Genomic DNA, 27,635 nt, shown 5'->3' on the forward strand with positions numbered 1-27,635 from the left:
TCGGCCAGATTCTTTGAAAATCAGTCAAACCAAATAAAATCGAAATAAATCCTAATCAATGCATATCTTTGACCATTGATGTTTGTTTTTGTAACTGATAAAATTTTAAAAACTTTTCTGATTTTATAAATGCATATTTAATTTTTATAAATGCATATTTGATTTTAATAAATGCATATCTTTGACTAGGTAGTATTTTAAATATTATAACCTATAGTCTTGATTTAAATTAATATGTCATAAGATAAAATAAATTTTGGTTTGATATCATTTGATCACATTATTGTTTGTCAAAATTTATCTATATCTTAACCGGCCTTGAAATCGGTTCATTATAGTTTGAACAAATGATATAAATTTATCTTGATCTAATACTAACCTTAAAACCGGATTTTGTGATGATTAAATCATATACTGAACATTGATCACATAGTTGCTTGTTAAATTAATCTTGATCTAAAACCATCTTTGAAGACTGATTTTGTGATGATTGAATTATATACTGATCTTATATGCATACCTGATAGCATCTATTAGATTAGTAAATCATTAGATCAAACTTGGATTATTTTGAACCAACCTTTTTCCATGCATCCGATTGTCATTTTGTTAAAACCGATCATGTATGCTTGCATATCATTGACTATTCTGATCATGGTGCATTTAAATTAAAATTTAATTGATTCATATTGCTTGCATCTAATTGATTCATATTGCTTGCATCTAATTAGATTAAATCGGTTATTGTTTAAACTAAGCATGTTTGCTTTAATTGAAATAATAAACCTGCCTTGAAACCAAATTGATTAAAAATCTAATTGAATTTGGTTTAGACACATCCTGAAAATTATAATTGTTCCTTGTCTTTGTTTACCCTGTAGAGGGGAGGAAGGAATCAGTTTTATTTTATGCTCTTTAAAAACCAAATATCCTCATGCATTAGGAATCACATATAGATTTTTAAGTCCAATGCTTAGTTCTGAACATGCATTCAACTATTTCTTGATCCATGCATTTGCTTGATTTCATCCATCTTGCTTGATCTCATTTAATAAAATGATGATTGATCCTTATTCAAATTCTAAAGGGCCTTAATACCCTATATATATAATCAATCAAATTTGAATTATAATTAAAAGGATTACTAGATGCAATGATCAATTGATCATTCTCATACTAAGATTGCTTAAGCAAATAGATTATATGATTTGGGGGAAAGCCTTATTGAAATCATATACATTGATTTATTCTATTGCTTACATAGAATTCTGAGTGCTTGAATTACTCATTAAATATTCAGATGTCGAGATTTGAACCCTCAGATTACTTTGCCCTAAATCTCTCTGGAGATAATTACCTAGAATGGGTAAAGAATACTTTTGTTGCCCTGAGATCCAGAGGACTCGGACAATGCATCAATGAGTACAATGATATCATTGACAGTGAAAGGCATAGAGCTATAACGATTATTCGTTATCATCTCACTGAGGAATTAAGAGACGTGTATCTCCATGTTGAGGATCCTTGTGACCTTTGGTTACAGTTAAGGAAAAGGTTCAAACCGGTATCGTGGCAAAAGGCCAACCATGAATGGGAGATCCTCAGATTCCAGGATTTTGAATCCGTGGACAAATATAATTCTGCTCTGATGGATATTGCTTATAGTCTTGAACTATGTGGTGAAAGGATAACACATTATTCTTTATTATATAAGACCTACTCCACATTCCATCCAAAGGATGTGCTGTTGCTACACACGGCTAAGAAGTTCACCACTTATAATGACCTTTTGTCATATCTTTTGGCTTCTGAACAAAGAAAGCAGAAAATCAAAGATACCATCAACAGATTTGACAAGCTTCAGAAAAGATACATTGAGCTAAAGAATAATGAGATGAGGCCTCCTATAGCTGATGAAGCTGAAGTTGAGCGCCATATGGCAACACATGCATTGTGAAGGCCATATTATATAATTGTCTTTTGACATTCTCATTTTCATGTTTCCTGAGTTTATGTTTCATGAATTGCTTTGATACTTTGCTTTATACACGACTTCATTAATAAAATGAATTACTTTGAGTTCATCATTATCTTATTCAAACTGTTGTTTGATAAGAAACTATATCTATATGCCTTTATTGTGCCAAGATAAATATGATTGAGGATTAATACCCCAACTCACTTTTCCAAAGAGTTCAAAGAAGCCTTTGACAAATGGCACGACATGCTCTGCCATCCAGGCTCAGTTATAAAATACTCTTGAACTCAACTGGACATTCCTTGAAAGAAAGGAAAAGAAGCTCGACCAAGGCTTTGCCTAAATGGCATTATATTCACCCTATAAGGTCCATTGAATTAAGAAGAAAAAATGGTTTCCAACAATGGACAAAAGGGAATAAGAGTACCTAAATTAAAATCGCCTAAGTGGTCGAGACTACATTCTCTATTGATCTAGTGATCAATATGATATTAGGCAAATAGCCAGGGCAATCATGTTTGATTAACCCACGAAATTTATCACTTAGATGGCATTACCATACTTAGCCATTCGGATTATGATGCAAATATTTAAAAGGGCACAAATGTTATCCCATAAGATCTCACGTGTGTGCAATATATCTATGCACAAGGGAATTTATTGTCCCAAGCACCACGAATTTGAGTATGTTCATGAGGGGGAGTGAGGACAAATCCCATGATACATGACCATACTAAAATCCGTGAAACATGGTCCACAACCATATTACATATTGGTTGAATTTGATATAAAGACCATTACCTATAAGGTTCAAATTCTAAAAGTCCATATGCTTGGGGACACCATGAGTTATAAAAGAATGAACCTGCATCAGGCCATAGTAATTATATCAGGCCATATAAGTGATCATAGATATTCCCACCTCAGACTGATACGGGTCATGAGTCCAGACATATATCATCTTAAGATATTATGAAAGAATCCACCACAAATATATGTGCCATCTAAGATCATGTGATCTTAGAATCTCATAAAGATGATTGAGAATATATGTTGGATATATATTATGAATATACTTTCTCCATAAGTTTAAAAGAGACCTTGAGCCAAAATGGGTGATCTAATTATAGGCTAAGGAACAAGGATTACATAAGGTTTATGAATCCGAATATCCAACAATGAAAGGAGAAAAGTAATAAGTTGGTATAAAGAATGATAAAGAATGGTATCTACCATATGGTATCAACCATCAATGTCTTGGCAAAGATCCTCGGACTAGAAAATAATTTATAGACGTCCATATGCTACAATGATAGCAAAATAAAATGCCAGACACATTGACCGAGATAAAGAATGACTATGTCATCCCACCTTAGCACCACACGGTTTTGATGTCTTAAAGACACAACCAAGTTGCTACAAAGTCTATATAAGATAGACCAAATAAATGTTCCAAATAAAGTTCCATAAATTCTAAGGAACCTCGGAAAGAAAGAAAGATGCATGAGATAAAATCCGAGTTTTATTAAAAGAAACCATTCCAGACATTGAGATATAAGGTTTGCCAGCTGAACAACTAGGTACCATACCATATAGCTTGGGACGCCAAGTTATAAGGTTATTAAGGTTCTAGATAATGAAATCTCAAATTGATTTATACCATGTCTGGAACTAAAAAGGAACTATACATACATATATATATATATATATATATATATATATATATATATATATATATGTGTCGACACATACATTCATAGAAAATGCGCAAGTATGTAGCACATGAATACAAAGATATGTATCGAGGATCATAAACCCACACAAGAGTACTCATAATGAATAATGAAAGAAACGTGGGGTTTAAAGTGATATATAAAAGGCGTATTGTATTGGCCATGAATATGTAAACGCCATATGATGTCCAGTGAATATATAAATCCTGAAAGAAGGATAAATCGTGAGACAGACCGGGAAAGGTCTATATAATCCAATGTGGTGGATACTACTACATATTTCACTACATATGATGTCTGGAAGAAATTCAAAAGATGTAGTATGCTATATATGACTCACTGGATGATGATGATAATATTATTGGTACCAAAAGGTTTACCAAACGGTATTGAGCTCAGAATCAAAAGATGAGAAAAGAAGTTCTCTTGAACAGCATTTTCCTAAAGTTGTTCATGGACTGAATTAAATTACTACATGTAAGCAAGTGAAGAGTTCTATAAGAACAATTCAAATCAGTCCATAGAGGAATTTTAAATTCCTTGTGTTTTATACTAACCAGCCTAAGATAGGTTAAATGGTTATTCATTAAACCTTAGAAAAGGTTATAGACCATCACCACAAATTAGCCAAATTTTGGTAATACTTATGGTTGGTCGAATTCTCAGCATGAACCAACCAAGCTGTGGTATGAATGAAAAAACTATCATAAAGATAAGCTATAAGATCGAAGTTCATCTTTGAACAAAAGGTATAGGACCACATTATGCGTTCATATGCGACCCAACGGGTCCGACCATCATATATGAAGATAATGCAGCTTGCATTGCTCAACTCAAAGACGGGTATATCAAAGGCGACCGAACCAAACATATTATACTCAAGTTCTTCTTTACCCATGAGTTGCAGAAAGCTGGAGAGGTCAACGTCCTTCAGATCCGGTCTAGTAAAAACTCAGCCGATCTCTTCACCAAATCATTGCCCTCTTGCACATTCAGGAAGTTCACGCACCAAGATTGGCACGCGTAGACTCAAGGACCTTCAGTGATGTCCAAATCAGGGGGAGTAATGTGTGTTGTAATCTTTTTCCTTTCTCTGGTTTCCCTTTTTACCACATTGGGTTTTGGGTTTTCCGGGAGAGGTTTTAATGAGGCAACATTAGCATGTTACAAACCCTATATGGTTATGGCATCCAAGGGGGAGTGTTATGAATCATGAAGTGGATGGTTCATAATCTTGACCATACAAGTTCAAGACTAGAGTCCATTGGGAGTTTACATCCAGCCACATGGAAGACCCATTCAACCTTAGTTTTTATGAGTTTGACCATGTCATTATGTAGAGTATCTTTGTAATCAATTCTCTCTTTGACTCCACGTTGTATGAACCACTATATATAGTGGTGTAAGCAATAAGAAATATACAACACATTCGCACAAATCTTCTCTCAAATCTTAACAAAATCCAATTTGTTTACCAAACACGTTTCCAACAATTTACAAAAGAGATTCCAACTATTTCATATGATAATCAAAAATCAGTCAATCAATCATGAGTTTTAGCAGACTCAAATGACTTTAAAATAAGTTATTTCACCAAAAGTATCTATAAAAAATGATCAAAAATATTTGATTAAAGAGTCAAAAAGTCGTTATACTCTCACTTTATAAACAAATAAATATAAATAATTATTTAAATTAATTTTTTATATTTTAACTAATTCAATCAGTCAATCAATCATGAGTTTTAGCAGAAGAAACTATTTGACTGTTACATATAACAAATAACAATTCTCTCAAATGACTTTAAAATAGGTTAGTTCACCAAAAGAATCTATAAAAAATTGTTCAAAAATATTTCATTAAAGAGTCAAAAAGTCGTTATACTCTCACTTTATAAACATATAAATATAAATAATTATTTAAATTAATTTTTTATATTTTAAAATTATATGTTGTTGAATTCGATTTATTTTTTTCAAATTTTTCAAAGTTTTATTTTGATATTCAAAATTTTGTTTTAAAACTAGTTTTATAATTTTTATTTTAAATTTTAAGTATTTAGTTATTATTATTTTTTAAATCTGAAACTCCATCCTCAAAATTTCACCATCAAATTTAAATCATAAGTCTAGATTAATTAATCATAGAAATACAAATGTATATTTACCTCATGAAACATTTTGGTCATTTCAACTTTCGAAAACTATATTTGTGACAAAAAAAAATTTAGGTCATCCTATAAAAATTCTCTATAACAAAATAGGTCATGTAAATATATATGACCGATAAATTATGTAAATAATCTAGATAATTTCTTTTGTAATACCAAAATTATTATTCATATACTTATATATATATATATATATTATATATATTATACTTATAATTAATTTTGATATAATAATATTACATTAATATATTTAATATAATTTATATCTCTGATTAAAATAAAATGCATATTAAACTGTTTTTTTTGTTGAAATTTTAAATTGATTATCAACAAAGAAAAAAATACAGGCCACTAAGGTTTATGCTTTCATGAAAAGAAACACAAGTCTTAAAGAGAATAAAACACTAAGAGTACTAAGTATTCCTAGCAAGCCATCGCTGCATCATGTCGCTGTAGAAGGCTGGCTTCCTGTGTCGGAGAGAAGAGATCTTGTTCCGAATGGTCTTGTCAATGTACCTGACCATTTGGCTAGCGCTGAGGGGATTTCCATTGTACGCCTATTGTTTCTTTCACGCCAAATACTATAAATGCTAGCTTGGAGAGCAAGCTTGAGGAGGCAAGTATCGATCTCCTTCCTGCGAGGAGACATAAGAGATGTGACGGTGATAGCCCAATCAGGATTCACTCGAGATCCCAGCATGAAACCTACGAGATAAATCCAAACCGTAAACGAGTAAGGGCATGCGAAGTATAGGTGGTCGCGAGTTTCATCCGGTTCACCACAAAGGAGGCACGGTTGAATGCAACCCCAAGCTCTACTTCTCGCACCCGTAGACAGTCTATCATGAAACGCCAGCCATGTGATGAAAGCAAATCGAGGTATGCTTTGTTGAAACCAAACAACTTTAATCCAAGCTATCTTAGGGTAGTGAGTCCTAAGTTGCTCCCATATTGCTTTACTGCAAAATGCCGGTTTGTAAACCCCATCCCCGCAGTGCCATAGACGACGATCATCAGCAGCGTCCTCCGCCGGAGCTGGAACAGAGTTGATGCAGGACATCATCGCCCGTAGGTGATAGCCACGACACCGATGAATGTTCCATTGTCCACCAAAAGCCGCTTCCAAGACTGTCGCATAGCGGGGGATACCTAAGACTTGTATTCCTAAATCACCCGTGATGTTTAATAGTCGTCCCACACTCAGCCAGTTATCAAACCAGAATAAGGTGGTCTCGCCATTACCAATCTCTGATCGGAGGAATGAAGTTGCTATGTCCCTGAGTTTCAAAAGTTTTCGCCATATCCAAGACCTACGTACTTATCACTGACGTCCCAGAAACTTTGAGAGCGAAGCAGATAAACCTTCGTCCAAGCGACCCAAAGGGAACCAGAGTTAGTGAGTAGTCGCCATATCAAGCTAAGTGCAAAAACTCGTGATGTTTCCGTGAGATGTCTAAGGCCTAGACCTCCCTCATCCTTAGGTCTACAAACATCATCCCAAACAACCTTTGCTTTTGTATGCGTATTAGGCGATCCGGACCATAGGAATGCATCACACATGCTTTCAATAGTAATGAGACAGCTCTTTGGAAGACGAAACACAGAGCACCAGAAGTTAGTTATACTGCCAATGACTGTTTTCACAAGCTGCAAACGACCAGCATACGAGAGAGAGCGACTAGACCATGACACCAGACGCGTGCGTATCTGATCAATCAATGGTTCGTAATCTGTTTTGGTCATTTTCTTCGTGGTGAGTGGGAGACCGAGATATCTCACAGAAAGAGATTCTGTTGGAATGCCCAGACGCTAAACCTCATCCTTAAAGTCTTGACTAATACGGCCAGCCATAAATATAGAAGATTTAGCTGGATTAATCAGTAAGCCAGAGATACTCGCGAATTCTGATAGAACCTCGAACACGCTTTTCAGCGAAGCAGCTGGACCATCAGTAAAGATCATTAGATCGTCCACAAAGCTTAAGTGTGTCAAGTTTACCTTGCTGCATGAAGGGTGGTAGCCCTCAAGAATTAAGCTTTTTGATTATTGGTCTTTATATTTCTTTCAAATATTCAATCTAATACTCATTCACCTTTAATATATTTCTTACTCTTTAAAAATGTCATATCCACTGAAGAATTAAGTTGTAAAATTGAACTAAAATGGAGTTTTCAACATTTTAGCCTTTTCCATCATTTAAAACGTTTATATTTGAAAATAATTCGAAATCCAGGTATTTGGTAGACTTATGTTAACCTGTCACACAAAATTTTGTCAGTCGTTTTGAACCAAGCCCAGTCCAACTGAAATGATGCGGTAGAAGTATCAATTATCACGGGTCTAAAAACTTCTTGGTTCGGTTAAACCATATCCGGTTTCGATTCCTGGTTTGGAATCATCATATAGATTTGATTAAACCGACCTATAGCAGCGTCTTCTTCCTCTGAGAGCTTCCCGGACTCGATTGATTTGCGCCTCTTGAAAAATCGGATCTGAATATCTCTTAAGGGCTTCTCAAAGGTTCGCTAATGATCTCGTCGCGTTTATCATCTTGCAAACTTTAACTGATCTTTTCGCTTCTGAGTTTGAGATTCGATTGATTTGATTCTCGACTAGGTTTCACAATAAAATGAAGAATTCTAAAGATCCGTTTGAAGCAGCGATAGAGGAGGAGCAAGAGGAATCGCCGCCGGAATCACCCGCAGGCGGAGGCGATGACGAGGAGGGACGGCATGAAATCGAGCAGGCTCCGGAAGAGAGTGAGAGAGACGTAGGTGTTCGCCGTCAACCGAAGAAGTTCAAATCCTCTGTTGCTGTTGCTGACGGGAAGAACAAGGATGAAGATGAAGAAGAAGAGGAAGAGAACATGGAAGCTGAGCTAACCAAGTATCCAACTACAGCTGATCCCGCGAAGATGGCCAAGATGCAGTGAGTGTTTCTTGATTTTCTTATTAAAAACTTGAACATGATTGATTGATTGTGGGAATACTTCAGGGTCATTTTGTCGCAGTTCACTGAGGATCAGATGAGCAGATATGAATCTTTTAGGAGATCTGCGTTTCAAAAAGGAAACATGAGGAAGGTAAAGTACTGAAAACACAATCGAAATCATCTTGTTGTTTCGGTAAGACATGAACCATATAAGCTTTGCGGTTTCTTTGGATGCAGTTATTACAGGGAGTGACAGGGAGTCAGAAGATCAGTATGCCAGTTATAATCGTTAACTGTGGTATCGCTAAGATGTTTGTTGGTGAACTCGTGGAAACGGGTAACATTTTCGAAATTTGAACATAGAATGTATGTGAAAGCTTAGTTGCTTGATGGAACAAATTGGTTTGCAGCTAGAGTTGTAATGGGGGAAAGGAACGACTCAGGACCTATCAGACCATGCCATATCAGAGAGTCCTATAGGAGACTAAAGCTCGAAGGCAAAGTACCTAAAAGATCAGTTCCACGTCTTTTCCGCTAGCCAGAGCAAGACCCAAAAGAGATGTTACTTTCTCAGCCCTATTAGATATGAGTCTACGGGTTTAAGCTGGAGTGATTTGCCTATCAGTCCCATTAGAAAAGTCGATTATATTGTTCTTCGTTGCTGCTAAACTTTGCGATAACTTTTGCTTTGAATACCTATATGATCAATCTATCTTTGTACACAGGTCTTTTTGCCCTTTATGTGCTGATCTGGTGTACTATATGCATTTGGTTTCAGGTTTTCGTTTGTAATTGGTTCAGTTTTAATAATACCGGTTTATTTTGTTAGTTTGGCTAACCAACAAATTTTGATCCGACTTTTGTATAACCAGACGACCTGTCGAGAAGAATTTCAGTTTGCATGTGTTTCTTCTAAGCGTGGGTCTATTGTCAAATTGGTAGTAGGGAGTGGAGACGCTTTAAACCACACGTTGCCTGGCTGGGAAAGAGAAACTATGTAGTGGGCCTTAAGATGGGCCGGAATTTGTAACCTAAGGCCGCATAATAGACTATTATTGCAAAGATGATAACCAATGGGGTGTGAATTGGAAGTCCACAGAAACTTGGAGGACTGGAATAGAAAACTTAGAAGAATAAAAGAAGTATTAGACACAATAACGCACCCACTATCTTTCTCTTCTTCCCTTCCGCCTTCTTCTTCCTCTCCTCCTCACTTTTAACGCAGAGCTTCCGTTTCTTATTTTCTTCTTCTTCTATCTCTCTCTCTATCCCTACAAAAAAAATTTCTTAACTTATCATTCTCTTTCTTATATATTCCTTTTGATTCTCTGCTAACCGGTACGAGAAAGCAGAACTGCGAGGTGTCTGTGTTTCGCTTGATCAGATATAAATCACGCGTGGTGAAAAAATGAACGAATCGTAGATTTCTGAAAATAATCACAGATCGAAAAACCAAAAAACATACCATTACAAAACTCGAATCGGGTTTCCACTTGGGGGGTATAATGATGAGGTTTCTCTCTTCTTCTTCTTCTGTAAATTTTTTTTTTTTTTTTGCCTCTCGGAGTTTTTGTTTTCATCTTCGCTTTTGTTCTTCTTCCGGACACGCTGACCATCGGACTGTTTTGAGTTTTTTATTCTGGTTTTGTTTTGGTTTTGAAATTAACTAATGGTTTCTATGGATCTGAGGTTTGATTTGAAAAACTTCAGATTCAAGTTTTTATGAAAACCTTTTTAATCTATGCAGCAGTTTTCAATTTGATCACTATATTGAATCCAGCAGCCAAGTTATTAAAATTTTCTGGGGATCTTTACAATAAAAAAAAAATTCAAGAGCTTCTTCTCTCTCAAAGAGTCTGATTTGGACTAGCCACCAATAAAGAAAGTCAAAAACATTTTGAGAAATTTCACTTAAAAACACAAACGCATCTTCCTTACGTTTAGCGATTTTGTAACGCCTGATCTGAGTTTGCCTGTTTTTGATTAGGTATCAGAGAGTAAGCCCAGATGTTCTCCCCCTCACAAACGGAGCAAAGAAGCCCTACTTGAGACCTTCACCTTCAAGATCACCCCACGAAGACACCACCACCACCATTACACCCAACTCCATCTCCGGAAAAGGATTCAACGGCGGATCATGCACATCACTAGACGGAGCCCGTATCAGATCCTCCCAACAAACAGATCCCGCCCCTACCAAGCGCGGCGGAGATGTGCTGTTACAGTGGGGACAGCGGAAGCGATCGAGAGTCTCCAGAGCCGAGATCCGATCCTCCACCACCACCGCCACCGCGGCTGCCGATGACTCTTCGTCTTCTTCTGGACACGGTAAGATTCAATCGAACAAGCTTTTAAGAAGATCTGTAAATCCGTCTATGCCACCACCTCCTCCTCCTCATCCGGTTTCCTCTAACCGGAGCTCAAACCATAGAAACGGTTTCGTCGGGGGCAAGCAAATCTTCCTTTCCAGGTTTGGCCCCAAATCTTCTTCTCTTTATAAAATTTCCTATTTTGAATATATATTATTTACCTTATTTGTAAGAATAAGCTTTGATTTGTCTTTTTTTACAGATTTGTTACTTTTAAAAACTTCTTTAGATTTTGTGTTACTGTAAAAGTTCATTTTTCTCTGATCGTGACTTGTTTCATTATTATTATGTATGATAAATACTACTGTTTTTCATTTTCGGGTTTTGATTTTAATTAATTTTGTTTTTTTTTTTAGATCCAGACTAGGTCTTGTTTGGTTGGTTCCATCTTCTGTGTTAAAGCAAAGCATTTATCAAAGTTGGTGATCCAAAACTCTTTTTTGGAAGTTACACTAATACCCTTTGGATCACACAGAGAAGCAGAGTTTTAATTGTCTTTGCTTTTCTTCAAGGCTCTTCCGCTTTTAGGTTTTGGGTGAAATATTAAAAAGAAGTTTCAATCTTTGATTTTTTTTTATAAGAAAACTTTAGATCTCGTATTTTTTCTTGCCTTTCTTTGACCTAATCTTCAAGTATGGTTTCCTTGTTGAAACCACAATATTAATAGATTTTGAGATTTCTTGCTATTTTCTGTTTTGGTCCCTATAAGATAAATTTTTTTTTTGCTTTTATTTGGTGTGCGTTTTGATTCTGATTCTTAAATATGTAATGGGTACTACATATTTAACACACCCAAAAAAAAAAAAAGCTTTCTTCGTTTCATAAAACTCTTTCAAAGTGTGTGCAATTTTAAATAAATAAATAAACCTGTGGATTGAAGCTCATCATCGTCATCATCATGCCCAGGAATCAAGAAGATCGATCAGCCAACGGATCACCATCAAGGACCATCAATAACGGGCGTACGGTGTCCAGATCGGGCGGTTCAAAGCGATCTCCACCGTCTCCTGACCAAATCGAGAAGAGATCGAGCCTCAGAGATCATCATCATCAGAACCAGAGACAAAACGGGTTCCATCATAACCATAATCAACAGCATCAAAGAGTGAACAGATCAGAATCAACGGCTCAGGCGCATCCAGAGCTGGAGACAAACAACAATGGAGAGAGAGAGAAAGCAACGCAAGTGGAAGTGACAGAGTGGCCAAGGATCTACATTGCCTTGTCTAGGAAAGAGAAGGAGGAAGATTTCTTGGTTATGAAAGGCACAAAGCTTCCTCATCGACCAAGAAAACGAGCTAAGAACATTGATAAATCCCTCCAGGTAATCAATCATTTTTTAACTCACAGTAAAAAAATCATAAAAAATGAATGTTTGTTAATCTTTGTGTTTGCGGACAGTTTTGTTTTCCAGGGCTGTGGTTATCTGATTTGCCCAAGAACCGTTATGACGTTAGGGAGAAGAAAAATGTGAAGAAGGTAAACTATTAACTTTGCTAACCCTTTTTAGTTCTTAGCTTTGTGATAATAACCAAAGAGATTTTAAAACAAGTAAAGCTTATTTCATAAACGAACAGAAGATGGAATAGATGGGCTTATGTGTATTATACTTATATATAATAGTAATAGTTATGTGTGGCAGAGAAGGTGAATAATAGACAAACTTGAGTGGACCTTATTTATTATTAATGACATAATAGTATTGTATTTTTATTGGAACGAAGAAAATGGACAAGACATGGGACCTACTATCCCACCTAATGCAGGGAATAATGAACTGTTTTTCTCTCTTTCTTTGAGGAAAAGAGACGAGAAACTAGTTCTTATTTTGTTTGCAAAGTAATGTTTTGAAAAACATAATAAAATAAAACTCAAGCTGGCTTTTCTATATTTTTAATATGTTTAAAAATTATTTCAACTTTTGTTTGTTTATATGGTTGATTGAGAGAACACTAACATTATTATTCAGTGCCTGTTGATTTAAAGTCTATTTACTATTGGATCTTGATAAAAATTTACTGGTTAAGAGAGATGTTTAGGTGCGCTTATGCGACTTTTAGGCGCATGTCAACATAGAAAATGTAATGATCAAGTGAGGTTTAGTTAGGTAATGAAAACTGTTCTAATTGAAATGACTGTAATTTATATGATGCAGCAGCAGCAGAAACGGAGAGGGTTGAAAGGTATGGAGGATTTTGACACCGACTCCGAGTAATTTCTGGTTCTTTCGTTCTTTTTTTCTTTCCTTTGTGGTTTTCGATTTTCTCTTTTTGAGAGGGAGGACACACGTGTGGCTTGCTTGTGATGCTCGTGCGAGATGGGCCAACAAGAACCAGTGGAGAAAGAGCTATCGAGAAGCTACCCCTGTTTTATTTCCTATTTTTCTTAAATCTTTATCCTTAATTTTTATTTTTTTTTCATCTTTTATAAATTCCTTTTTTTAGTTTCGGTTCGTGTACAAAAAAAAGAGGTGGAAATGCATCGTCATAAATCATATAAATCACCTTTCCTGCTCTTATTATTCACAGAAAAAGTAAAAACTCTTTGACTTTTATTTTAGTTAGATAGATCAAATTGGATAACCTCCAATTACCAGAAGTAATCAATCTTCCGAACAATAACTAAAGGAAACATATCTGATTACGTCAAAGATTCTTAGTGATTAGTAGATTCGGAACCTCATTAACTTCATGTCAGTGCCAAGGCATCTCGCTGTTGGGCTCTCAATAAAAACACGCTTCATTTCATTTCCATAGTTTATTTGTTCGGTTTACCTAAACGCCGTCTTCCTTACGTCAATAGCCGGTCCAATCCGGTCCACTCCTAACCGGAAAGGGTTTATCACCATCACCAGCTCTCAAACTTAAACCGAAAAAAAATTCAATCTCCACTAAACCGATGGAAATCTCCGGACGGCGAATGAGAAGATTCCGGATGAGATTCGGAAGAAACCGCCTCGCCGGCGGCGAAAACGACGACGGTTCCGTCCTCCCGACGCGAAACGGAGGCAACACGGAGAACGAAGCTTCCTGTTGCTACTGCGATCTCAAAATCACGAAGTTCAACGAACCCATCTCCCGCCTCGGAAGACGATTCTCCGGCGCGATGAAGATCTGGTTCTCAATCGGACTCGGATTCGGCGTCGCGTCTCTCTTCCTCGTCACACTCTTCCTTCTTCTTCAGTTCCACCCTAAACCACTCTCCAACCGCCTCGCTTCCGCCGTCTTCGGATTCTCTCCTTCCACCGTGAGCTCGCTTATCCAAAACCCTAATTTCGATGAAAAAAAAGCTAAAAGTTATTTTCTTTTTGCAGCGTGTGTCGCTCTCGGGCTTCGTCTATGTGTTTGTTTCAACAGTTATTACTGTTTTAGTTCATGAGCTCGGTCATGCTCTTGCAGCTGCAAGGTATAAAGTTCTTACCATTTACTCTCCAGTTTATGTATATGAGCTGCTTTTAGATATAGTCTTTCTTATGAGTTGAGCGTGGGCAGTGAAGGGATACAGATGGAGTACATTGCTGTTTTCATCGCAGCTATTTTTCCGGGAGGTCTTGTGGCTTTTGATCATGATCTCTTGCAGTCACTTCCAAGCTTTAACGCGCTTCGTGTTTACTGTGCTGGTGTTTGGCATAACGCTGTGGTTAGTTCCTCTCTTTAATGTATTCTCTTGTTTGATTTGATCTTGATCTTGATCATGAGTGAAGTTTCTTTCTGTAGTTCTGTGCACTCTGCGCGTTCGGTTTGTTTCTCTTGCCTGTGATGCTGTCTCCCTTCTACAAACACGGTGAAAGCCTCGTGGTGAGCATTCTTATTAGGCTTATTGATCTCTTTTGTAGAAGCTTTAATGCTTCAGGTTCTTTCTGTAGGTTGTGGATGTGCCTTCTAAGTCGCCGTTGTTTGGTTATTTGTCTCCTGGAGATACTGTCGTGTCCTTGGATGGGATTCGGGTTTATAAACCTAGCGAGTGGCTTGAACTGGCAGCGATTTTGGATAAGCAGAACACTGAGACGTCGAATGCTTCCTTTGGAGGCTCGAGGAGGTTTCATCACGGGAAGGGTTACTGTGTCCCTATCTCTATGGTTGAAGAAGGGTTCAAGGGGAAGATGGTTGAGAACCGATATGTTTGTCCTGGTGATCTCACTCCGTTTTCAACTATGCCATGCTCAGATGTAGCAGCTCCAAGAGAGGTTTCTGTTTGTTTGGATGCGAAGGATATCGTCAAGCTTAACAAATGTGGTGATGGATGGGTGACAACGTCAGAGACTCATGATAATAGTGGCTGTGTGTGTCCACAGGTGAGTGTTGCTTGAGATTATCCTCAAAATATTCACTTTCTATGTATTTTGATGATTTGATGTTTCAGGGGGAGATGTGTTTACAAGCAATGCAATCTCCAGGCATATCATGGACAGAGATCTCTTATAAAAGAACCTCATCACTTGATTGTTCTAGACTTGGTATGGATTTTAATACCTCGAGTTGCGTCGGGACGTTTGTATTTGTCGGTGATCTGATCGCCATGTCACGTTCGGTTCAGTTAACCGCGTACCAACCTCGTTGGCTATTAAACTACTTCGTCAAATCCTTTCCGGATATCGTAGAAAGAAGCTTGACCTGCACGTTTCACGTCTCTCTCGCACTAGTCCTTCTCAACAGCTTGCCTGTAAGTTCCGATACTACAAGTCTCATGGAAGTTAAGATCATTGCTTGATCTTAATAGTATTTTTTTTTGCTAGGTGTATTACCTTGATGGTGAATCCATTTTAGAGTCCTGTCTCCAATTTTTCACATGCTTAAGCCCAAGGAAGAAGAAGAAAGCTCTTCAACTATGTCTTTTTGGAGGGAGTCTCCTCTCTCTTCTCGCCTTCTTCAGAATCTTCTTCGTCGGTTTACCTCCAAGTCGATAGTAAAATGCCCGTGAATCATGAACCTTGACATTTTTTTCTCAAAATGTTTACTCTTTGATTCGAGGCCAGGAGTAGCTCGAGTGCCTTGAACATATGAAGTTGATGCAACTACACTCAGACTCGCCGGTTTCATCATGTTCAGAATCATTGGCGAACCTACATTTCTCAAGAAGGTGGCAATTGCCCCCACAAAATTTTCAAAGTTTGTTAAATATGTTTAAACTTTGATTATTTTTCTTTTAGTAAATAACATTTTTACCTATACTTTTTAAGTTTATGTAAGATTTGCCCCCACAAGAAAATAATTCTACATTCGCCACTGTTGAGAATGTTAATGTTAGATCGCATTCGCCGTAGATATTGTTGTTGTATAGAAGCTAAATCAGTTAGAAACATCTATCTATTATATTAAAAAAATATTTGTGAGAATGTGTTGTATATTTCTTATTGCTTACACTACTATATATAATGGTTCATATAAAGTGGAGTCAAAGGGAGAATTGATTACAAAGATACTCTACATAATGACATGGTCAAACTCATAAAGACTAAGGTTGAATGGGTCTTCCATGTGGCGGGATGTAAACCTCCAATGGACTCTAGTCTTGAACTTGTATGGTCTAGGGTATGGACTATCCACTTCATGATTCATAACACTCCCCCTTGGATGCCATAACCATATAGGGCTTGTAACATGCTAATGTTGCCTCATTAAAACCTCTCCCGGAAAACCCAAAACCCAATGTGGTAAAAGGGAAACCAGAGAAAGGAAAAATAGTACAACACACATTACTCCCCCTGATTTGGACATCACTGAAGGTCCTTGAGTCTTCGCATGCCAATCTGCTGCGTGAGCTTCCTGAATGTGCTGGTGGGCAATGACTTGGTGAAGAGGTCGGCTGAGTTCTCACTAGACCGGATCTGAAGGACGTTGACCTCTCCAGCTTTCTGCAACTCATGAGTAAAGAAGAACTTGGGTAGAATATGTTTGGTTTGGTCACCTTTGATATACCCGTCTTTGAGTTGAGCAATGCAAGCAGCATTATCTTCATATATGATGGTCGGACCATTGTCCTTGACCATTCCACTATCTGATCAGATGTGTTGGGTCATAGACCTCAACCATACACACTCACGACTTGCCTCATGCATGGCAAGAATTTCTGAGTGATTAGATGAAGTGGCTGCTATAGTTTGTTTCATGGAACGCCATGATATAGCAGTACCACCATGAGTGAACACATAACCAGTTTGGGACAGACCATGGTGTGGATCAGATAAGTAGCCTGCATCTGCAAAGACTACCAAACCATCTTTGGTTTCATTGGTATAAAATAGACTCAAATCCTTAGTTCCTTGTAGGTAACGTAGGATATGTTTAATTCCGTTCCAGTGCCTTTGGGTCGGACAAGAACTAAATCTTGATAGGAGGTTTACGGCAAAACATATATCTGGTCTAGTGTGGCTAGCCAAATACATTAATGTTCCTATGGCACTGAGGTATGGCACTTCTGGACCCAGGACATCCTCATCGTCCTTCTTAGGACCGAATGGGTCCGTGTCCAAATTAAGGGACCTCACGACCATTGGGCTGGTCAATGGGTGAGCCTGGTCTATATAAAATCTCTTGAGTACTTTTTCAGTATATGCCATTTGATCCACAAGGATTCCTCCTTTCATGTACTCAAGTTGCAACCCCAAACAGACTTTGGTTTTACCTAGGTCTTTCATTTCAAACTCTTTCTTGAAATATTCAACTGTTTGGGCGATTTCCCCAGAGGTTCCAATGATGTTCAAATCATCAACATACACTGCTATGATAACAAATCCATTGTTTGCAAACTTCTTTATAAAGATACATGGACTGATAGGGTGGACTGATAGGGTCGTTCTTATAGCCTACTTTGGCAAGGTATTCGCTTAAACGATTATACCACATTCAACCACTTTGCTTAAGTCCATATAAGGATTTGTTCAGCCTTATGCAGTGTTCTTCTCGAGAACCTTTGTTAGCTTTAAGCTCAATACCCTCTGGTAATCTTATATATATTTCATTATCCAGTGGACCATAAAGGTATGCGGTTACAACATCCATCAACCGCATATCCAAATTTTCTTTGATGGCCAGACTTATTAAAAAGCGAAATGTAGTTGCATCCACCACAGGGGAGTATGTCTCCTCATAATCGATGCATGGTATTTGTGAGAATCCTTGTGCTACAAGATGTGCTTTGTATCTTACAATTTCACCATGTTCATTTCTCTTCCTCACAAATACCCACTTATATCCCACTGGATTAATGTTAGAAGGCGTCAGGATAATCGATCCAAAGACATTCCTTTTATTTAATGATTCTAACTCCACGTTTATGGCTTCTTTCCATTTGAGCCAATCAGATCTTTGAGTGCACTCTAGAATAGACGTGGGTTCATGATCCTCATTTAAGTCTATCATATCAAGGGCTACTTTATATAAGCAATTATATTATCGATGTCGACATCTTTTCGGTTCCATCTTGTCCCAGACATAAGATAATTAATTGAGATCTCATCATTAGCACCTTCAGTACCATGAGGCTCGGTGTCCCGAGTCTCATTGGTTGGTACCTTAGGCATGGCCATTTCGGCCTTGTCTGGACAATCTATGACCTCGGTTTCTTTTGCACCTTTCTTTAATTTCCGAGGTCTTTTATCTTTGGAACCAATTGGTCTACCACGTTTGAGACGTGCTTTAGACTCTGTAGCCACTTGATTGTGTCCATCATGGACATCAATACTTATTGGTGCATTACAAGCTGGTATATAGGACTTAGTCACTCTTTTCGGGTCAGCAAAGGAATCAGACAATTGATTAGCTAGCTTTTGCAAATGAATTATTTTCTGGACCTCTAAATCACATGATTGAGTCCGAGGATCTTGCCATGATAGGGATGTTTGATTCCATTTTATTGCTTTGCCCAGCTTGTTATTCTCTCCCCCTAAAGTTGGGTACTCAGATTCTTCAAAATGACAATCTGCATATCTGGCCTTAAACAAATCTCATGTTGTTGGCCAAAGATATTTAATAATGGTGGGAAAGTCAAATCCAACATATATTATCATCCTCCTTTGAGGTCTCATTTTTGTTCTCTGTGGTGGTGCAATAGGAACATACACAGAACATCCAAATGTTTTGGTATGGGACACGTCTGGCTCATGACCCGAGAGTAATTGGGATGGAGAATATTTGTGTTCACTAGATGGCCTTATGCGTATCAATTCAGCAGCATGTAATACCGCATGTCCCCAAGCTGATACTGGAAGCTTCGACCTCATAAGTAATGGTCGAGCTATGAGTTGGATTCTTTTAATGAAGGATTCGGCCAATCCATTCTGTGTATGTACATGTACTACGGAGTGTTCCACACTTACCCCCATGTACATACAGTAATCACTAAAAGCTTGGGAATTGAATTCATTAGCATTGTCAAGACGAATAGTTTTAAGTGGAAAATCTGGAAAGTAGGCTCTCAGTCTTATGATATGGGTCAGTAATCTAGCAAATCACAGGTTTCTAGTGGATAATAAACAAACATGCGACCATCAGGTCGATGCATCAATGAGGACCATAAAATATCGAAATGTCCCACAAGGTGGGTGTATTGGTCCACATATATCGCCTTGAATCCTTTCCAGAAAGTTTAATGTTTCCTTAACCACCTTTACAGGTGATGGCCTTATTATTAATTTCCCTTGTGAGCATGGAACACATGGGAAGCTCTTAGGGAGAATTTTCCTATCTTTCAAGGAATGGTCAGTTGAGTTCAAGAGTATTTTACGCATCATAGCCGAACCAGGATGGCCGAGCCTGTCGTGCCATTGGTTAAAGGCTTCTCTGAACTCTTTAGTCATTGTGACATTAACCTCGATCAAGTTTATATGGGCACAATAAAGGCCCATAGATATAGCAGGGATAGTCTCTAGGACTTTCTTATGGCCTTGGGCATTTTCATAAATCAAAAGGAATTCTTTCTTTCCCTCGCCCTTAGTTTTAACATGTAGACCATTCATACGAATGTCTTTGAAACTTAACAAATTTCTCTTTGATTTAAGAGAATATAATGCATCAGAAATTTCTAGATGCGTGCCATTAGGCATCATTAAGTGGGCCTGGCCATGGCCTTCAATAAGACTGGTTGTGCCTGCTATAGTATTGATATTGGCACTTCTTAGGGTGAGGTTAACAAAATATCTTTTGTCTTTTAATATAGTGTGGCTTGATCCACTATCCACCACTAGCATGTTCTTGTCTTCTTTCATTTCTGAAAAATAGACAAGAATCATCATCTTAGACATTTCTTAAGTATAAGAATGTTTTATTTGGCTTTGTTTAAATGTCCTTAGGAAGTTTAACTGGATATATAAAATCAAATTTATTTCATAGATAGAACTTTATTTCAAAGTAATAAAACAAAAACATAAAGCCAAAGGGAAATGCAAAGACAAAAGCAACATGATGTCGAAATCTTAATTGGCCTCTTTAAGGATATCTGAAGTCTCAAATTCAGTCTGATCATCATTGTCATGGGCTTGAACATCCTCATGGTCGAGATCATTCTCATCATCATGATGGACCCAATGGGCCACAGGGTTCTTTCCTTTTTTTTTCTTGGTAGAGTTTAACAAGATGATTGGGAGTTTTGCATCGGTTGGCCCAATGATTGGTCATCCCACACCGATGGCAAGAAGATTTGGTCGAGCCATGGGTTTTGAAGTCGGACTTATACCCACGGCTAGGTTGATACCCTCGGCCATTACCTCGGCCATATCCTCGGCCTCGGCTACGACCAAGGTGTTCACGTGGTGGAAACCCACGGTCACGTGGTTGAAACCCACGGTTACGACCTTGCCATCTTCCACGGCCTCTCATACGGCCATGGTTTGAATCTTTCTTTGGAGACTCATCTTTTGGCTCTATGGCCGCATGTGCCTCAGGTAATGCCTTAGCACCAGGAGGCTTCATCTCACTATTCCTCACGAGTAACTCATTGTTTTGCTTAGCCAGCAACAAACAAGAGATCAAATTTGCATAGGTGGAGAAACCCTTTTCTCGGTATTGTTGCTGAAGCAAAACATTGCTTGTGTGGAATGTAGAGAATGTCTTCTCTAACATGTCAGCATCAGTGATAGTCTCTCCACACAGTTTCAACTTTGAGACTATCTTGAATAGAGCCGAGTTATACTCATCCACAGACTTAAAGTCTTGGATCCTTAGGTTCCTCCAATCATATAGGGCTTTTGGTAAGAGCACCGTCCTCTGGTGATCATATTTGGATTTCAGTTATGTCCAAAGTTCCAGAGGATTCTCAACAGTGAGGTATTGGTCTTTGAGACTTTCAGCAAGGTGATGGCGTATGATTAAGATCGCACTGTATCTATCCTTCTCAGATGACTCATTGCCATCAGTGATACAAGCACCAAGGTTTTTGGATTTCAAGATGATCTTGGTGTAAAGTGCCCATTGAAGGTAATTGTCTCCGGATAGATTGAGGGCATCATACTCAAGATTGTTGATTTTCGACATATGAATCAAATAATCCATAAAGGGATAATGATTCATAATAAGATGATCAATGGGGATTTTGAATGTTTGAAATGTTTTTATATTTTTTAATCATCACTAATAAAATTCAATCATAAAAATCGATTTCAAGGTTGGTTTTAATAATAACTATGTGATCAAATGATAACTTTATAATCAAATGTTTTCAAAACAAGTATTTAAAATTTATTATATGATATACTAATTTTAAAAACTTGATTATAGTTTATAATATTTGAAATAAATATTTACTTTAGTCAAAAAATTTCATTTAAACAATCATAAAAGTTTTTCAAAAAAAAATTTCAGTTTTCAAAATCAGACATCAATGGTCAAAGATTTTCATTTAAACAATCATAAAAGTTTTTCAAAAAAAAATTTCAGTTTTCAAAAACAGACATCAATGGTCAAAGATTTTCATTTATGGGTTTTAATATTTCATTTATTCTGATTTTGACTGATCACAAAGGATCAAAAACGATTTTGGCTTTAGGGTGATCATGATTTATTTATTTATTTATTATTATTATTACTTTTTTTTCTATTTTTTTTTGGATATTGGATTTTGCTGGTTGTGAAACCAAGCAAGAGAAAAAGTTTGATGTGTGTAATGGCCGATTTTATTTGGCAAACATCACATCAGTTTGGATTGAGGATTTTGATGGGGTTTTTGATTAGGCCAGATAATACATTCATGATTTCACATCTGGAAATTAGGCCAATCAAAGGATTGAATCATGTTTTTTTTTTTTAATCTTTCATCAAATCCGGAAATATGGATGACAAAAGGAGAGAGGATCAGCCGATTTTATGAATGGCTTTTAGCTAAAGAGATTTGCAATCTTTGAATAATTTTGTTTATGATTCAAAAGGTTCTTAGAATCATAATTCATATAGATCATGGATTCAAGATTAATATTTGAGATGATTTTAGATCTACAGATTTTTCTCTTTTATAATATCTATAGATTTCTATTGTTTTATAAGTTTTAGGATTCATATAAAATTCAGATTCATATAGATCTTTATAATCAAAATTCAGATATGTGGTGTTCTTAGATTTTAGGGTTAGATTATTTTACCTTTTCACCACAAGGATTCTGAATGGACCACCTTAAGAGAGAGAGGAAGATGATCCGCGGATAGTGGAGAGAGGTGGAGAAGTGGCCGGCGTGGGGCTGGCCGGAGGAGAGGAGGTCGCCGGCGGAGAGCTTGCTTAGGTGGAGAGAGCTTCGTGCTGACAACGTGTTCCATGTGGCTGGATGTAAACATCCAATGGACTCTAGTCTTGAACTTGTATGGTCTAGGTTATGGACCATCCACTTCATGATTCATAACAAGCCACAACTTCTTTTCATGTGTGATTTTTTAAAAATGGACCTTTCCTAGAAAATTATATTTCATTTAATTCTAATTAACATTATGACATCATTAAGATATCACATCTTATTATATAAAGCATGGTTCTTTAAAGTTGCTAATTAACATGATCGCGACATGTGTCAATAAGATTGCGACATGTGTCAAATATATGATCTCTTTTCTTAGAATTTTTTTTGTTTTAAAAATATATAAATTTCGTTTTTAAAGATAATAAAGATATAAAAATGCAAAAGAAAAATATTAACTAAACCAAATCTGAAAAAAAAACGAATTATAAAATACTACAAGCGCAAGAAATTATTTAATAAAATTCATAAAGTAAAACTAACTATGAAATAAGTAATATTTATTTTTTTAAAGCTTAAAAAAAAAGAAAATTCTAAAATTATTACTATTATTTTACTATAAATAACAAACTTTCCTTTTTATAGATAATTGTATGTTAATAATTTATAAACCAAAAAATACCTACAAATATTTCACAACTATATTTAAGTTTTAGCTTCCACATATTATTTTCAAAAAATAAAATATTATTTTCGAAAAAAATATTACCTAAGTATTTCTTTTAATTTCTTGATACAACTCAATTTTTCTTATAATCTAATTACATTTTATGATGCTAACGCAATCTTTTTTCAATTATGATGTGTTGTCGTATATGAGTATGTGTTAATATGAAAAATATGTGTTTGTACGTATAAGAAAAAATATAAAATTAGTTAAACGAAAAATTTTATTAAAAGTAAATTAATTTTATAAAAAAATTAAACAAAAACAAATTATAGTATCCTACCAATACACGGAAACTTTTAATGAAAAATATTAAAGAAAATAATTATAAAATAAGTAAGTTTCCTTTTTTAAAAGTCTAAATAAAATAAAATTGTAAAAGCAACATTATTTTTCTAATAAATAACTAACTTTCCTTTTTCATAGGTAATTTTGTTTTTAGGAAATTATAAACCAAAATAACTTCAAATATTTCACTCGATATGATTGTTACATGTGCTAATAAAAAATAATTATATTGTTAATGTGTCAATAAAAACCTGCCATTATGTGAAACTAACTTTTGTTTCCTAAAATCCTAAATAAAATAGATTTATAAAATAATTTTTCTTTTTTTAATCTTGACCAAATAAGATTTTTTTTAAAAAAAAAATCCTTACAAAAGATAATTGTAAAAGTCTATTTAATAGTAATTTTCACTTTTAAAATTTAATGATAAACATAATACTAAAAATTATTTAATTAACAAAGAAAAATTGTTAACATATTTTGATATTGAAAAAAACGAATTTTGAAAATATGAACTTCTAAAAATAGTTAATATTAACTGGAAATAATTATTTGATAGTAATTTTATTTTTCTAAATCCTGAACAAAATTAAAATTTAAAATATTATTTAATATTAATTTCCTTTTCTAAAACCCTAAAAAAACTTTAAGAGAATATTTGATATATTTTAAAAAAATCATAAACAAAAGAAATTTTATCATATTTTTCAGTTCTAACCAAAATAAAATTGTAAAAACTTATTTGGTAATGTTTTTGAAAATAATTTGATGATGAACATGATACTAAAAATAACTCCCTCTGTTTAAAATTAGTTTAGATACGAATTGTACAAATAGTATTTTTTAAACTTATTTAATAGTAACTAGAAATAATATTTGATAACAATTTATTTTTTCTAAAATTTTAAAGAGAAGATAAGTGTAAATGTTTATATGATAGTAATTTTCCTTTTCTAAAATCCTAAACAAAAAATATAAAAAAAAATCCAAACAAAAATAAATTTTAAAATTATTTAATAATAACTAAAAAAAGAATTCAATGACAAGTAGCCGCTAATGACATGTATGATGTTAAAACTATTAATTATCAAAAATCAAAAATTAGGATGTCGTCATGATTGCTATTTATATGTGTTTGGTCATACGAAAATCATACGCATGTTTGATATATATTTTCATGTTTGGTCAAAGGAAATAGATTATTATTATTATTATTGTCACTAGAGTGATTTTTATATGCATTTTGTCAAAAAAATCAAGTTTCATCGCCATCTTATTACATTTTTGTTTTTACTATGTAATATTTTTCTACTTTATTTTTAATTAAAATGTTGTTATAGAAATATATCATTTAGAAATAATAAATTAAGAAAATTATTAAGTATCACATAAGTTTAATAAAATATTAAATTATTACATAAGAAAGTGTATGATGTTGTCAATGACTCGATTGACCTTATTTAACTTTCATTTTTTTCATTCTAATTCTTAATTCAGATTGGGTTGGATTTAAATTAATAGGTATGAGTGTTTTTTCTAGCACTAAGTAGAAAGTTGATAAAAATTCACCTATGCACATGATTATAAAATACAAATATTAACTGAGATTTATGTATAAAAACGAGTTCTTAATTATAAAATAAGTCTCACGCAATATACGCAAAAACAATCCTAAAAATATAATAAAATGATTTATTACTTTTATTTCTTTATTAAATTAAAACATAAAACAAAACCCGTTGCAACGCACGGGCTCATATCTAGTCTTAAATAATTGACATATATAACAACTCACCGATAAAAGTTTCTTATTTTTTAATTATAAAAATATGTTGAGAAAAAAATCTACAAAATCTAATAAGATATTTTAAATATTATTATAAAATGAATCATTGATTAATTTCGTGATTAGTACTCTAATATTATTATAAATTAATGTTAGTTAAGATTTTATTATAAAATTAAAAAAAAAAATTGTATACTATTTTCTTAAAATTTCTAATTATAGTCTATATTATCTATTAAAATGGAAATAATAAATTCTTTCATATATTGTTTTATAATTTGGGCCATCCTTTAATTTTTTTATTAAATATATTTTGTTAAGACTAATAATATATAGAATCTTTGAACTACGTTAATCACAAATTTTTTGATATCTTTTCATTTTAAATATAAATATTTTAAAAAAAAGTTCTAACAAGTCTGTTTAAAAGATTTTAACAAGATCATAATTTTTAAAAATTATATGTAAATATTTTCATTAATTTCGAAATTAGTTATGAAATAATATTATACATTTATATATTTTATAATATTAAAAATATAAATTCTATCATTTTATCAATTATATAATTATAATCAATCATTTTAACAGAAATTATTAATTATTATATTGTGCTAAATATGATTAAATTATATTAAATTGTTAAATTTATATATTTTATCTTTTGTAAGTATTTATATTCGAAACGTATTATGTAGGTAACACGTGTTAATATTAGAAAATTATATAATACACGTATATAAATTAACATGTATTTCATCAAAGTTAATAATACAAATCATTTATTCATGATATCGTTTTATTTTAAATATAAATATAAATATAAATAAATATATACATATATATACAATTTTTTTAACAAATCTTTTGAAAATATTATAACATTATCTTAATTTTCAAAATTTTTATGTAAATATTTCAACTAATTTCCTAATTAGCAATGAACTATTATTATGCATTATATATATATATATATATATATATATATATATATATATATATTTTGTTATCATTTATAAAATAAAAAATACCTTTTTATCATTTTATAATAGTAATAGTTCATATTAAATGAGATTATTATATTGAACTAAATATGATAACATTATATTAAATTGATAAATTTGTAAAAACATTTTTTATAAATATAAAATATTTATGCTAAAAATATAATACGATGATATAACGACTTAACATTCAAAAACTATATAATACATGTATAAAAATCGAAATATCTTAGACTTTTGTATATATAATAATATATTATCTGAAATAAATAAATGTAAAAATATTGCTAATAGAAAACTTAGTTTTGAAGGTCGGTGGGTCAAAATTGAATATAAATTTAATACAAAAATAATATTTAATATATTTTTAATGCATATATTAATTTGTTAAATAAATATATATACCATAAATAATGTACAAAATATTTATATATATAAAATAAAAAAATAAACACCCGCACGGTTGTGCCGGTCGAAATCTAGTACCTTTTATTTGATTATTTGGTGGTTCACAGCTCTGGTTGTTATTTCGGTTTACTGAAACCAATCCGAACATTTTCTTGAACATTTGGGTCAAATGTGTGAAACCTATTAACATATTCTCCAAATTCATTTAAAAGTTTGTGAAAATTTAGGGAACCAATAGCAATATTAAGCCCAGACACACATACTCGTTGACTCAAAAATGCTCAAATGTATCTGGATTTTTTTTTAAAATGGATTCAATAGATCTATTCATACAAAGTCATGTTATATTTAATAAATAATCTTATCACTTAAATTTTTGGCCTACCATAAATTTTTATTGTGCTATCAATTGTTGGATTTAAACAATAGATGATCTACTAGATTTATAGTATAAATTAAATAGATATAATTTAATGTTGTAATACTATAACTCCATATGTTAAATATTTAAATATTTGTTTATGTTAACTTTTAAAATTATAAAGATTTTTTTTACATAACAAAAATTATATTATCTAACAATGA

The 27,635-nt window shown here is 34.1% G+C and overlaps 4 protein-coding genes and 1 long non-coding RNA gene across 7 annotated transcripts; 3 read left to right on the top strand and 2 right to left on the bottom strand.

The window, feature by feature from the left end:
- The first annotated feature begins 8,160 nt into the window (after positions 1-8,160).
- Positions 8,161-9,640, top strand: LOC106376468 (transcription initiation factor TFIID subunit 11-like). Its single transcript, XM_013816557.3, has 5 exons — positions 8,161-8,401; positions 8,498-8,809; positions 8,876-8,963; positions 9,050-9,149; positions 9,223-9,640. Exons 2-5 carry the CDS (start codon positions 8,511-8,513, stop codon positions 9,348-9,350), a joined length of 615 nt encoding a protein of 204 aa, XP_013672011.1. The 5' UTR covers positions 8,161-8,401; positions 8,498-8,510; the 3' UTR covers positions 9,351-9,640.
- Positions 9,641-9,975: 335 nt separating this feature from the next.
- LOC106376466 (serine/threonine-protein kinase pakA) lies at positions 9,976-13,699 on the top strand. 2 transcript variants are annotated; one of them, XM_013816556.3, is made up of 5 exons: positions 9,976-10,325; positions 10,800-11,282; positions 12,088-12,505; positions 12,583-12,660; positions 13,340-13,699. In XM_013816556.3, exons 1-5 carry the CDS (start codon positions 10,318-10,320, stop codon positions 13,394-13,396), a joined length of 1,044 nt encoding a protein of 347 aa, XP_013672010.2. In that variant the 5' UTR covers positions 9,976-10,317; the 3' UTR covers positions 13,397-13,699. The 2 variants fall into 2 exon arrangements, with proteins under 2 accessions (XP_013672010.2, XP_013672009.2); XM_013816555.3 differs by having other exon boundaries at positions 9,977-10,325; positions 13,337-13,699.
- LOC125580660 lies at positions 10,480-12,280 on the bottom strand. The gene is made up of 2 exons (XR_007318396.1): positions 12,049-12,280; positions 10,480-11,318 (listed from the first exon to the last, which is right to left on the bottom strand). It is a non-coding gene; the product is annotated as an uncharacterized LOC125580660 (long non-coding RNA).
- A 157-nt stretch (positions 13,700-13,856) lies between the features above and the next one.
- Positions 13,857-16,443, top strand: LOC106376465 (membrane-bound transcription factor site-2 protease homolog). 2 transcript variants are annotated; one of them, XM_013816553.3, is made up of 7 exons: positions 13,857-14,427; positions 14,495-14,586; positions 14,673-14,820; positions 14,898-14,978; positions 15,047-15,475; positions 15,544-15,843; positions 15,917-16,443. In XM_013816553.3, exons 1-7 carry the CDS (start codon positions 14,080-14,082, stop codon positions 16,085-16,087), a joined length of 1,569 nt encoding a protein of 522 aa, XP_013672007.1. In that variant the 5' UTR covers positions 13,857-14,079; the 3' UTR covers positions 16,088-16,443. The 2 variants fall into 2 exon arrangements, with proteins under 2 accessions (XP_013672007.1, XP_022564623.1); XM_022708902.2 differs by lacking the exon at positions 15,917-16,443 and having other exon boundaries at positions 15,563-15,694.
- A 4,150-nt stretch (positions 16,444-20,593) lies between these two features.
- On the bottom strand, positions 20,594-21,650 carry LOC106448406. Its single transcript, XM_048743618.1, has 3 exons — positions 21,438-21,650; positions 20,885-21,383; positions 20,594-20,724 (listed from the first exon to the last, which is right to left on the bottom strand). Exons 1-3 carry the CDS (start codon positions 21,648-21,650, stop codon positions 20,594-20,596), a joined length of 843 nt encoding a protein of 280 aa, XP_048599575.1.
- Between the last annotated feature and the right edge of the window lie 5,985 nt (positions 21,651-27,635).

This window comes from Brassica napus, chromosome C1, assembly GCF_020379485.1.
Source record: "Brassica napus cultivar Da-Ae chromosome C1, Da-Ae, whole genome shotgun sequence".
Taxonomy (NCBI): Eukaryota; Viridiplantae; Streptophyta; class Magnoliopsida; order Brassicales; family Brassicaceae; genus Brassica; species Brassica napus.

Excerpts from the sequence above, each read along its gene's own strand:
- LOC106448406 (XM_048743618.1), bottom strand. The coding sequence starts at position 21,650 with ATGTCGAAAATCAACAATCTTGAGTATGATGCCCTCAATCTATCCGGA. Across the intron at positions 21,384-21,437 it reads TCAAAGACCAATACCTCACT|AGGACGGTGCTCTTACCAAA; the intron begins GTTGAGAATCCT and ends TATGATCACCAG. Across the intron at positions 20,725-20,884 it reads AGGCCGAGGATATGGCCGAG|GAAAGAACCCTGTGGCCCAT; the intron begins GTAATGGCCGAG and ends AGAAAAAAAAAG.
- LOC106376465 (XM_013816553.3), top strand. The coding sequence starts at position 14,080 with ATGGAAATCTCCGGACGGCGAATGAGAAGATTCCGGATGAGATTCGGA. Across the intron at positions 14,428-14,494 it reads TCGGATTCTCTCCTTCCACC|CGTGTGTCGCTCTCGGGCTT; the intron begins GTGAGCTCGCTT and ends TTCTTTTTGCAG. Across the intron at positions 15,476-15,543 it reads GTGGCTGTGTGTGTCCACAG|GGGGAGATGTGTTTACAAGC; the intron begins GTGAGTGTTGCT and ends TTGATGTTTCAG.
- LOC106376466 (XM_013816555.3), top strand. Across the intron at positions 12,506-12,582 it reads ACATTGATAAATCCCTCCAG|TTTTGTTTTCCAGGGCTGTG; the intron begins GTAATCAATCAT and ends GTTTGCGGACAG. Across the intron at positions 12,661-13,336 it reads AGAAGAAAAATGTGAAGAAG|CAGCAGCAGAAACGGAGAGG; the intron begins GTAAACTATTAA and ends TATATGATGCAG.
- LOC106376468 (XM_013816557.3), top strand. The coding sequence starts at position 8,511 with ATGAAGAATTCTAAAGATCCGTTTGAAGCAGCGATAGAGGAGGAGCAA. Across the intron at positions 8,810-8,875 it reads GCGAAGATGGCCAAGATGCA|GGTCATTTTGTCGCAGTTCA; the intron begins GTGAGTGTTTCT and ends GGAATACTTCAG. Across the intron at positions 9,150-9,222 it reads TGGTGAACTCGTGGAAACGG|CTAGAGTTGTAATGGGGGAA; the intron begins GTAACATTTTCG and ends ATTGGTTTGCAG.